At 43.9% G+C, this 13,602-nt stretch overlaps 1 protein-coding gene across 1 annotated transcript; it reads left to right on the forward strand.

Annotated features, from left to right (window-relative positions):
* Positions 1 to 2,117: 2,117 nt before the first annotated feature.
* Positions 2,118 to 2,732, forward strand: LOC148297565 (uncharacterized). The gene has a single exon (XM_088247569.1). It carries the CDS (start codon positions 2,118 to 2,120, stop codon positions 2,730 to 2,732), a length of 615 nt encoding a protein of 204 aa, XP_088103695.1.
* The last annotated feature ends 10,870 nt before the right edge of the window (positions 2,733 to 13,602 follow it).

Below are 13,602 nucleotides of genomic sequence, written 5' to 3' on the forward strand. Positions count from 1 at the left end.
CAACTCATTCTCCAATTTCAGTTTTCACACAACTTTGAAAATCATACCAAGCACAAATGTAACTTCAAATCTCACTAAAGTTGTCCTCTCACAAATGAATCACTCGGAAGAGGGTTACAATGCGTCACTCTATAATAAATATGAGAATAGAGTTAAACCATAAGGGACTTAACTCACAGTAGAAGGATGAAAAACATGCATGACTATGATCTCAAAAAGGTTGCCAAACACTTAAAAGTTGAAAAATGTGTGCAATTTAACCACATGACATTTAGGATCAATTTAGGTCTTTACCATGGGTTGTAATGGGGCTAAGAGTGTAAGGTGAGTGAGAAATGAAGGATATGGATACAACAAAGTCCAAGGAACTCACAATGTAAGAGCATATAACAGTTGATTATAAGACTTTGAATCATCATGGTTAAGATTTTCATTTTTTTTTAACGTGCTGAATTAGATCACAAAGCCTTATACCTCCACTTATTTTGATTCACACTCCTTTCTTCTATTTGAACACCCATCAATTTATTTTGTGGCCAATAACAAAACTTGGAATTGAAATTTGAATCCATTGTCACTTAACCACAACTTTTCTCTTTTCTTTCACCAATTGAGTGAAGTTCTCTTTTTTTTTTTTTTTTCGAAATGTAATATCCCTTCCCAAACTTAGCATGAAAAACACATCCAAAATAAAGCTCATGAGTTCCTTAGAAAGGTAAATTCTTGTTTTTCAGGCTAAGGCTAGGAATAATAATTGGTTAAATGAAAGAAAAAGGCTTACATGTAGGCTCAAAGTGGTTACAATGGAAAATCATACTTAAGCATGCATACGGTTAGCTTGAAAGGCACAAACGGTCCAAAGAGGGCCTTAATATCATTTCTCAAATGTCATGTAATCAAATTGCACAAGAATGAATGTCTTTTAAGTGCTCAACCAAGTCAATGAATAATGAGATCAAACAACAACTCGGATGACAAGAAAATAAGAATATGTGTATAACACTCATGAATTGAAGCACAAGGCGCAAAGCTCACATTATATGGTTATACAAGTCTAATTCATGCTTGATACAATTCTTTGGATCATGCAAGTCCCTCAACTATAGAATTATGAAACAAATGGCAAGTGCATAGAAGGTTTCAAACATATCATGCTAGAACGATGCCATTTAGTGAATAATAATTATATATATATATATATATATATATATATATTTAGCATTTTCAATAAAGTCATGTAAACATTCATCACAATCTCATCATATATGTCCGGAAAGTGACTTGAAAACAAAAAGACTCAAAACTGAAAAGAAAACAAAATAAAAGAAAGCAAGAAATTAAGTGAAACGAAAAAGACTTGCTATCCCTTCCCAAACTTAGAAATAAACATTGTCCTCAATGTTGAAGAATTTAGGCATCAACAATGTTAAAACAAAAAAAATGAAAGAGATTAAAGCAAGTAAATACAAGAACAAACAAGAATTAAAACTACACACAGTTGCAAAAAAAATAAAAATAAAAACAAAACAAAACCAAACAAAACCAAACAAAACAGTAAGCCCTAACAACAGTCCTACGCATGCAGAAATCCAACCCAATGGAACGCCCAAACCAATTAAAACAAAGAAACGTTGTTAGAAGCACAAAGAGCGAGAATTCTGAAAAAAAAAAAAAAAAAAAGTGGGCCCTGATGTCTCGGCTCCTGTAAGTCACGGGATACAAAGTGAGAGACGTGTCGACAAGCAGAGGTCCCTCTCACATTCCCAAGCCATAATTATTGGCTTCTTAGGAAGGCGTGACGACTTTTGTTTCTTGAAAGCGCTGAAAGGCAGAAATGCAATTAAAGGGGTTGGGGAATAGGTGAGGTGACAGAGGGGGATAGGCCGTAAGGGCCGCGCGAAACTCAGAAGTACAGTGGCTAGGGTTAAGCTGAAACTAAGTCTATAAAAGAGGAAAAGAAAGAGGGGGAAAAACACACAAACTCATAAACACACAAAAGAGAAAAGAAAGAAGAAAAGAAAGTGAGAAATCAAATGGCCTCTTCCTACCCATTTTCGTTGGATCTCAACCTAGCTCCACCGACTTAGACATGGGGCCAAGCTGCGGCACCAGTATGGATGCCCTACTTTGCCTCTGCACGGGGGCCCGTGACAGTAAATGACTCAATACTCCTGGACAACGATGTTGCCCTTGGAGTGGCTAGAAATTTAGTGACTCCCAAAGATATACGTGTGCTAGGGACAAGGGATGACAACCGGGTCGTGAGCGATGCCCTGGCACTAAGCGTGCAAAGTACGGAAACAGTCGCAACTGTGGGTCATCGCTTACTTGCGAAGTCCCATGAGGTGGAGGTACTGAAGGGTCAGTTGGTGGCGGAGCGGAGTTTGGTTGAGGAATATCAGAGTATTATAAAAAGCCTGAAAAGGGAGAGGGCAAGGATAGTAGAGGTGAATCGACATCAGTTGGAAACGTTGCGGGAAGAGAATAAAAACCTATCAAAGATGGTAAGTTTTTACTCTCATGACATGAGAAAGCAGCTGGAGGACCTAGACCGACCGGGTAAACGCAAGCAACTAGATCGTGAGAGAAGTTACGCTCAAGCTAAGAGTGCGATTTTTGGGAGCTCGAGTGATGAGCCCCAAGAGGCTGTGCTTGAAAACCCAGAAGAGGACAACCATAGGGCCAAACTCAAAGCTCCTATGGTCGAGACACCAAGCACTGTGAAAAAGTGATTCTAATGTATTATTGGTGTGCCTGTTTGTTTTGCCCTTCCTTTGTATATTTTTTTTTCACTCGGAAATAAAAGAAAATAAAGTTGCAAAAGACAAAGACAAAGACAAAGACAAAGTAAACACACTTCCCAAACTTAAAACGAAAGAAAGGCGACAACTGGAAAAGAAATGCAAAACACAATGCACCAGAAAATAGGGAGAAAAAGAAAACAAAAGTAAAGTGAAAGTAGAAATGCTCCCCTCTAAATGCATGCGACCACAAAATGCTCCGGAAATCTAAAGTGGTGTCGGCTCCCTCATCAGCAGATGTTTATTTAAGCCACCCCTCGGTAAGCTGATGATACTGATCGGTTCATAATTGTATATCATTTTGTACCCTTCTAGCTTATGATTTGGTTATGTTTTTGAGTTAAACTTGTGCTTTTAATTCATTTTCTATTTTGATAAGTCCATAATTTCATACACTTGCATGCCTTCTTTACTTAGTGATTTTGCTTAGTTTCTCTTTATTTTGAGTCACTTACCTATGTTTGTGTGTTTTGTAGGTTAAGATAGCAAGAGATAACATTTGATGCAATCTATGCATGTTAAGGGCTGATTGGCATATGAGGAATATGAGCTTAAAGACAAACACATTTTGGCTACAACCCCTTTCCAGCCCAATTTCGTAGGTCAACTTCTTGGCCTTGGATCAGCATCCTATGGGGCTCGAATGAGGTGAAGATCTTCATGAAACGTGTTCCAATGGGTGTCTACTACAACATATCCAAATTTCAGCCCAATTGGACATTTGTGGAGTGCTCAGCCCGTCCAACACCCAACCTTGCTCAGCAGGATTTGCAGCTGCCAGCTTTGAGCCTTGTCTCCTCCTTTAAGCCATGTGCCTCACCCATGCTGCAACTGACTTTGGATCCAACATAATGAGTGAAGTGGGGAGGCATTCCAGCAATGAAATTCTAAAGGAGCAAGTTGGTACATAATGGAGCTATTAAAGAGAAAGCATGTGCATGCATGTAAAGCATAAATGAAATGAAGTCAATTCCAGTCTCTGTTCGGCAGCCAAATTACAAGGCCTAAAACGCACAATTCTACTGCTCCGATGGGAATACTTTCTTCATAGAAGTTGTTCCAATGGGTGTCTAGTATAACATATCCAAATATGAGCCCCATTGGATACGTTTTGAAACCTCTGGCCTTCCTACACCAAGACTGGTTCAGAAAACTCGTTTTTCAGCAACCAAAAGGAAGACCACATGGGTTGGCAGCAAAAGGCAGCCACAATTGATCACCTTTGATCCCATGTGAAGAAAGCTTGAGGTGCAGCAAAATAAGTATGGGATGAGATTGATTCCAACCACACTAACATAGACAAGATGAAGTGTGAGTTATGGGTTGTATTAAAAGATGAAGGATGGTGTGGGAATTCATCATGTTGTTCCTCCCTCTTAGCCCTATAAATAGAGAAGCCTTCAAGCTTCAAAACACACCCCAAGGGGGGGAGCTCTCAAACACTTCTCTAGAGCTCCCTTCCCTTCTCTCCCTCAAATTCTCTTAGTTTCCTTTCAAGTTGTCAATTGTTGTAACAAAATGAGTTTACTAAATTTTCCTTCAAGTTTTCTTAGTTCTACTTTACTTTTATTTGTAATGTACATTCTTTCTTAAGTATTCAAGTTTAATTAGTTTCCAAGTTTCAATTATGGTTTTTGTTCTTATTCATTATGCTTATAAGTTAATAGGCTAGTTTGAATGATTGATCACCATTTAGGCTTGCATGTTAGCTATCTTGGTTTGAATTAAGAGTAGACACCATGCTTTAATTCGAATTGAACTATGAATAAGAAGAGTATGTATGGACATTCGACAACAGGGATTAGATACATGCTTGGTTGTTTAAATTGTTCTTCTATGCTTAATGGGTTCCTAATGCTTAGTTTTAGGTTAGACAACAAATGATCAAATTAGGGAATTAGGAACACAAGGTTATGACCAAACACCATGGCTTAATCATACTTTAGCTAGAATCAATCCGTTAATCTAATTGAACTTGGGAACTTATTTGCTTGAGTTATTTCCTTTGTTCTTGTTTTATTTATTTTCTTTTTCATTTCTGTTTTGTGTAGGGGAAATGAATTGGATCATTCAATCACCAATCCTCGTGGGATCGACCTCGCACTTACATATGCTATACTACCAAACGGCTCGTGCACTTGCGAGTATCACAAGTTGAGGATGCAGCTGAATCTATTTTGGTGCAGCTGAATCGAAGCAACAGATACCCTGCATTTCTTCCTGCAAACTCAAGGAAAACCATCAAAAAAATCCAGAAGCAAAACAATGGCATCCTCAGCTACTCCCATTGATGACCTCAACCTTGAGTTATCACTTGCACTACCAAATGCCCAAATAAGGGCTCCTCCAAACCTTGTCTTCCCAAATTCCTCTTATCACCATGGCTCGGCCTCAAATTTCTCTGAGGCAGTGCCGTGTAGAGTAGTACTTCCGGAAGGCATGACTATCAGCAAACTCACACCAGCAGATCATCTGCATGTGGCACAGAGGTCTAACAAGGTGGCAGTGGAAGAGTCCCACACTTTAACCATGCTCCACGCGATCTCGGCCACAAATCTGGGCTTGCGCCTACTAGCACGAACGCGAGAGTGTGCAGCTCTAACCGAGGAAGTGGCTGCCTTGAAGGCTCAGGTGGCAGACTTGCAGAGGCAGCTCTACTGTGCCAACCAGCAAGTAGACACACTGCAAATGAACCCAACAGACAGCTGCAGTTAAGTTCTAGCAAGAGGAGTCGTCCCCAGTGCGCAGAGTGTGGCAGGTACCATTATGGGCCTTGCTAACAGGGCGCTACTGGATGCTATCATTGTGGACAGTCTGGACATTTTCAGAGGGAATGCTTGATGCTTCTTCAGGGCGGGGAGATGACAGTTGTATCGACTCAGGGAACTGGCGCCCTGGGCAGATCTCAGTGGACACCACAGTTTGGAGGGGCCTCATCTAGCAGTTGGGCCCAGACCAATGTTGCCAGGAGAGGCTGTAGCAAGCAAAGGGGATGAGGTGGACATTCTAGGGCTACATGCAGAGTTTATAATGTGTCGCAGTACGAGGCACAAGCATCACCTGACGTGATTATAGGTATTTTACCAGTCTTCGGGATTCCTGCTAGAGTTTTGATTGACCCTGGGGCTACGCATTCATTTGTCACGCCTAGTTTTGCCCACAATGCAAATGTGAGACTCTCAACTCTGCGGAATGAGCTGGCGATCTCCGTACCTACATGAGAGGTCTTTATGGTGGGTACAGTGTATAGAGATAGTATGGTGCTTGTAGGAGATGTGTTTCTGGAGGCGGATTTGATTCCCCTGGATATGGTAAACTTAGATGTCATTCTGGGCATGGATTGGTTAGTCAAACATCATGCCTCAGTCGATTGTTTCAGGAAGGAGTTTCCCTTGTACTTCCATCTTGCCTCATTTCAAATATGACGGCAAAATGGTTGCTCAGGACAGGATGTTCAGGATATTTGGCGCATGTTATCGACACCCGGGATAATGGATTGAGGTTGGAGGATATTCCAGTGGTACAAGAATTTCAAGATGTGTTTCCGGAGGATCTTTAGGGTTTACCACCTCACCGAGAGATTGAGTTCACTATTGAGCTCGTTCCGAGTACGAACCCCATTTCTCAGGCGCTGTACAGAATGGGACCAGCAGAGTTAAGGGAGTTAAAGACTTAGTTACAGGAGCTGGTGGATAAGGGTTTCATTCGACCTAGTTTCTTACCATAGGGCTCTCCAGTATTGTTTGTTAAGAAGAAGGATGGCACCATGAGATTGTGTATTGACTACAGGTAGCTGAATAAGGTCACGGTGCAGAACAGGTATCCGTTGCCACGGATAGATGATCTGTTTGATCAACTGAAGGGTGCCAAGGAACTTTCTAAGATTGATTTGAGATCTGGGTATCATCAGCTACGGATCTGAGAGGAAGATGTGCCTAAGACAGCTTTTCGGACGAGGTATGGGCACTATGGGTTCCTGGTGATGCCATTTGGATTGAGTAAAGTGCTAGCTGCGTTTATGGATCTCATGAATAGAGTGTTCCGACGTTACTTGGATCGTTTTGTGATTGTGTTCATAGACGACATCTTGGTATACTCCAAAAGTCAGCAAGTGTCAGTTTTTGTTGGATAGAGTGAGTTTCTTGGGGCACGTGATATCTGCAGAGGGTATTTATGTGGATCTCCAAAAAGTGGAGGCGGTAATGAATTGGCCACGACCAACCAATGTTACTGAGATACAGAGTTTCCTTGGGTTAGCCGGGTATTATCGTCGCTTTGTGGAGGGTTTCTCTACCATAACTGCGCCTCTCACTCGTTTGACAAGGAAAGGCGTCAAATTTGAATGGTCAGATGAGTGTGAAGAGAGTTTCAACTAACTCAAGACCAGGTTGACCATTGCTCTGGTGTTAACACTTCTAGATGATACGGGGAACTTCGTAATATACAGTGATGCATCCCGACAAGGATTAGGTTGTGCGCTGATGCAGCATGGTAGGGTAATCTCTTATGCTTCCAGTCAACTTAAGAAGCATGAGTTGAACTATCCTACTTATGATTTGGAACTTGCCGCGGTAGTGTTCGCCCTGAAGATTTGGCGACACTATCTTTATGGGGAAACATGCCAGATTTTCACGGATCATAAGAGTTTGAAGTACCTGTTCACCCAGAAGGAACTGAATTTGAGGCAAAGAAGATGGCTAGAGTTGATTAAAGATTATGAATGTACCATTGAGCATCATCTAGGTAGAGCTAATGTGGTAGCTGATGCCCTCAGCAGGAAGTCCTCGGGATCTGTAGCTCATCTTCGAGGGAGGTATTTGCCATTGTTAGTGGAGATGAGGAAACTAAGAATTGGGCTAGGTATTGATGATCAAGGAGCACTATTAACTACTCTCTATGTGAGACCAGTGCTAGTGGAGCGAATAATTGAAGCCCAGTCTTAAGATCCTTTAGTTTGTACATTGAAATTAGAGGTTGAGAATGGCACAAGAACAGATTATTCAGTGAGGAATGATGGAGCCTTGATGGTAGGCACAAGGTTGTATGTCCCTAATGATGAGGCACTAAAAAGGGAAATTCTTGAGAAGGTTCACGGTTCAGCTTTTGCTATGCACCCCGACAGCACCAAGATATATCGTACTCTGAGGGAACACTACTGATGGCCTTTCATGAAGACACAGATAGCAGAATATGTCAGGAGGTGTTTGGTGTGTCAACAGGTTAAGGCATAGCGACAGAAACCATCGGGATACAGAATAAACACGATGGAGGTGTTTGGTGTGTCACTACGGATTTTGTGTTCAAGCTTCCTCGGATACAGAGTAAACACGATGGAGTATGGGTGATTGTAGAACGACTCACTAAGTCCGCTCATTTTCTACCAGTAAAGGCGACGTATACTTTGAATAAGCTGGCCAAGATCTTTATAGATGAGATAGTGAGACTTCACGGGGTGCCAGTATCCATTGTATCGGATAGAGATCCTTGTTTTACATCCCGTTTTTGGACGAAGTTACATGAGGCATTTAGGACTCAGTTGCGGTTCAGTACTGCATTTCACCCCTAGACTGTTTGTGCCTAATAAATCACGGCCATGAACTGACCGAAGGAATCCCTTTTTCGCGGCCCAAGCACTTCCTCGAGAAGCTAAAGCGCAGCGTTTTGCCAAGGTGTTTTGCCTTCCTGAAAACAAAGGAAAAGTTGCCAAGGCATGATCATCTCGGCCTCGATTTTAAGCCGAGGCCGAGGCCGAGCTAAATCACGGCCAGAGATATCAGAATCAAATCATCACGTGATAGCAGGGTCCCATGCTTCATTTAATGAAGTAATGCCTCTGTTTATTGCAGCAAACCCACTGGCCACGACTAAGCATTTAATGCATGAGGGAAGGTGGGAAGTGACTGAAGTCAGGGTTTGGCGACAGGAAACAGAGTGATTAGACGTGGACATTCTCACAAGAATTCTTGCAGCTTGAGAGATTAGGTCACCAGCTATTAGAACAATAAATGCGTCTCCACGGCCAGAAGCGCAGAACCCACTATCAGGGCGGCGGCCGAGATTCACTAGGATTTATGGGGTCGCAACACCATACTTCACGATCCCAAATGTTGATTGGACTACCCACTTGCTCTAATCAGGCTCCACTATGCAGGATTTCAGCCTCGATTACTCCTCCAAGAAACTCCTATAAATACAGGGCTCAAAATACATTCAAAAGGTTCAAACACCAAACCAAAGCCTCCCACGGAGCAACTTATATTTTCCTGTAATGCACTTTCAATATCTTTACTTGTTTTCCTAGGAGTAGTGTTAGACTGTAAGGAAAATTCATTCATCAATATATCATACGACCCTTGATTTTCAAGGCGCCGGCGCATCATCCTTGTTATTCGCTCATTCACCCCATATATCATACGACCGTCGCTCCCTGAGCAGCGCGCCGGAGCACCGCCCAAAACCCACCAACACCATCACTAAACGGCCTTGTAGCTCAGGCCGTGAACCTAACAGCCGAGATTAGTTCCTCTCTCGGCTACAATCGTTTGATTAGAAGACGAGTCCAAACAGGCGCACCACTTAACCATCCTATCCACATCAACCATCTTGACGCACGGTAGACCGTGCTAGCATGCCCGCGCACAACCGCACCGCACCCAAAAGCAGGAAGCCGCGTGTTAACGCATATTCCCTCGGCCCGGAAACCCAGGCCGTGAGATCTGCGCGGTAGACACAGACAGATGGTTAATTTGAGAGGACGATTCAGACTTTAGAAGATATGTTGAGAGCATGTGCATTGCAGTTCTGGGGTGACTGGAATGAGAAATTGCCACTCAAGGAGTTTGCTTATAATAACAACTTCCAGGCGAGCATTGGGATGTCGCCATTTGACGCCTTGTACGGGAAATAATGTCGAACACCCTTGTATTGGGATGAAGTGGGCGAGCACAAGTTAGAGGTATCTGAGGATGTCGAAAGAACAAAGAAACATGTAGAATTAATCAGAGAAAGGCTGAAGGCGGCCCAGGATCGACAAAAAAGTTATGCAGATAATAGGAGGAAAGATCTTCAATTCGAGGTTGGTGACTGGGTATTTCTAAAATTGTCGCCTTGGAAAGGCGTAGTGAGATTGGAAAGCGGGGAAAACTAAGCCCTCACTATATTGGGCCGTACGAGATTGTAAAGCGTGTGGAGCCAACAGATCTTTCCCAATTGCACGATGTGTTTCATATATCTATGCTCCGGAAGTACATTTCGGATCCAACGCATGTTTTGGAAGAGCAACCCATAGAGTTGAGGGAGGATTTGAGCTATGTGGAGCAGCCTGTCTAGATTTTGGATTGGAAGATGCAAGTGCTTCGATCCAGAGAGATTCCACTTGCAAAGGTATTGTGGAGGAGTCACGACGTGGAGGAGGCCACTTGGGAACCCGAAGAGCAAATGCGGGCCTAGTATCCTCACCTCTTTGAGTGACAGGTACGCAAATTTCGAGGACAAAATTTTTAGAAAGGGGGTAGATTGTAATAACCCAAACCTTAATTAATTTTTAACTATTAATTTATTAGAGGAAAAGACAATTTTGCCCATAGAATATTTTATTAGGTTTAAAGTTGACTTTTTGACTAGGAAGGAATTTGAAAATTTCGACTGCACCGTTGCGTGGAGCGCAACGAAATGAATCCGTAGACACGTCTTGGACTCAAATCGGAGCCGAAATGAAGAAAATACGATAAAAAATAGGTCAGGGGCAAAATGGTAATTTGGCAAGTCATATGTTTTTTTTAAACCCTTTCTCTCTTCTCTCTCCTCCCTCCTTCTTCCTCGTGCGACACCCCCTCCCCTGTTTTTGTCTGACCATTCCAAACCTCCATAACAACCCAGCCGCCGCCACACCCCACTGGACCAGACCTAACCGCACTGGCCAGCTCCTGCCGTCATAGCCGACGCCTTCCCTCGCCTCCGCCGACGCAACAACCACTGGAAACTGGATCTCTCGATCTCTCTCCTCCGGCGTCCAAATCAATCGATTGAGGTATGGATTTGTAGCTATTTTTCACGTTCTAGCTGATGGTTGGGTAGGATTTTAGAGATTTCAAAGTTTGAGAGGTTAAATTTCGAGTTAGGTTTAGGCCGGTTTTGGAAGCTCGATTCTGATCACTTCCGGCCACTTTCTGGCAGTAGTCCAAGAACAAAAGTGGTTCCAAATTAGGTGTTTTAGGTAGAGTAGAGTTTGGGCTGACAGTTTGGAGAATTTTTAGCCACCAAAATTTACTATGCACACCCATTTTCGGTCCTAGAACAATCCTCGTGTCTGTTGAGGGATTTGAATCTCACGGCCTGGTGCTCCCGACCGAGGGGATCCGCGGCGTGCCAGCACGTTCTACCGTGCATTTGAGGATGAGGTGAATGAATGGATGGATGAGTTGCGCGCCTGTTTGAGTCTCTTTTACAAAAAGATAAATGACAGAAGATAAATGACAAGAAAATATGATTTGCTCCGTGGGAGGATTGTGTTTTTGGTGTCGACCTCGTAAATGTAGTTGGAGCTTGGTATTTATAGAAGAGACTCTGGGAGGAAAGTGAGGCTGATATCTGCATGACGTGGTCGATTAGAGATAGTGGGTAATCTAGACAACATTTGGGAATGTGAAGTATGGTGGTGTGACCCCCATAAATCTCAGTCTCCACCTTGATCGTTGGCTCTGCGTCTTGGGCCTTGGAGGAGCATTTAATGTTCGGTCTGATGGTTGGTGACTTAGTCTTACAAGTCACAAGATTTCGCGCCTAATCATCCTGATTTTAGTCACCATATATCAACTCCAATCACTTCCGTTACGCATTAAATGCTGGTGGGTCCTCTGCTGCAGTCAGGATCATTACCTCATTAAATGAAGCGTGGGACCTTAATGACACGTGGAAACGCCCCTTGACTTTTCCACTTTGGCCGTGATGATTTCGCCTTCATAGATCTCCCTTATTTTATGAGGAAAAGCGAATGACAACCTTCTGGGCAGGTGCTTTGGCCGAGAGGTTGTTCCTTCGGTCGGCCTTACAGGCCGAGATTTTTAGTTACAAACATTACCCCCACATTCCCAGATTCTTCGGTCACGGTATGAGCAAAGGCCAAATGGATTTCAGAGAATGGACCCTTTGTATTCATTATTGCCTTGATTCGCGCGAGCCGTCGTTTCTTCTCATCAACTGAAACAACGGACTCTAGGGCTTTGACACGTCACCGCATGCTTGAGTAAGCTGTCAGGCCGTTACGTTGTTCGAGAAAGCCACGCTCGTTCGTGTCGAATTCGAGCGCCAATATAAAAACCCAGCCTTCTTCGTTCCTTCTCATGCTTTCAAAACTCTCAGACGCCCAAGCTCTGCCAAAACTTTCTCTCCCAAATTTCCAAATTCCTTGGACTCGAATCCCAGCACTACCCTCCTTTCGCTCAACGATTTTTTGTTTGTAACACGAGTTTTTAGCTGATTCCTGGGTTTCCAGTTCCTCGGTGTTCTTTGTGTTCATCATTCCTCCTCAAACTTTTCCTTCAAACACCCAACTTTCATCGGTTCTAATGGCTCTCAACACCTCTTCGTCTGTTGAAGCTCAGTCCCAGACCTTCCATACCGAATTCGAGGAAATCTGCCGAGAAATCCAAGGTTCGGTCCAGCCCAACATTATCGTTCCTTGGTTCAAGGATGGTGCCACCACCGAGTCTTGCCTCCTCGGCCCTCTTCTGGAGGGTGGCATGCCAGAGAGGCTGGCAGTCCACCTCAGAGACAATTTGGTGAATCTCTCAGCCTTCGACAAGGGAGATTACCAAGATTGGAATGCCACTCGGCCGTAACCACAATGGCTAACCTTGACCCCAGATTGGGAGAAATGGCTGCTGAGGATGGAACACTTCTTCGGCCAACAGTGGAAAGATCAAGGAATCTACCACTTGATAAAGTTGTTCGATCGGCCAATCATCATGGACCGGTTGCTCCTAGCCACAGCCTTGAGTTTATGGTCTTCGGCCACGAACACGATGAATTTTCGGTTCGGCATGATGATGCTGACCGTTCTTGATATGGCCGCTCTGTTCGGTCTTTCTCCCATCAGCATGGAGGTGAAAGCCGCACTGCCCATGGTCGCCAAACTTGCTGGGGGCAAGGCGAAGAACATGCTCAAGTACTCCAGCTTTTACAACAATTTTGGCATGGAGGACAGCGCCGAAGATGACTCCATCGCCCCCCTCAGCGAAGTTGAACACGCCGCGTTCTTGCTATACTTGCTATACTTGCTATGCAAGTTCGTGTTTTGTACGCATGCGAATAAGGTGACTCTGGAGTTTGCCCACCTGGCCGATTAGCGCTTGGCCCATTCCTTCTCGGCCATATATACCGGACGCTTCACGATGTCGTAACCGATGGGATGAAGCCGAAGCATGACGGTCCGCTCTGGGCCTTTCAATTTTGGCTCCAGGCCTACTTCTAGGAGCTAAGGGGGAATGCAATGATCGTTGATACGGAGCCGCTGGCCAACGCATTCGCTCGGTCCTCCAGAAAATGTAACACAACGACCCTCTGCTTCAAGTTCTTCTACAACTTGGCCGAGAGGACTGGGTCACAATTTCGCGTGTGCCTCACTCAGCCATTCCCTCTGTTCCTGGCACGACACCTCTCCATAACCCCTGATGGCGAAACAGAGAACAATTTGAAGGAGATCTGGGGCTTCTTCTTGGTCGCGCGCGACCTTCAATGTGGTCTCTCCAAGGCTGGGGCTGAAGTTTATCTGCCGAACTGTGTGGCGAGGCAGTTCGATCTA

This window comes from Prunus avium, chromosome 1 (assembly GCF_965620075.1).
Source record: "Prunus avium chromosome 1, drPruAviu1.hap1.1, whole genome shotgun sequence".
Classification (NCBI taxonomy): Eukaryota; Viridiplantae; Streptophyta; class Magnoliopsida; order Rosales; family Rosaceae; genus Prunus; species Prunus avium.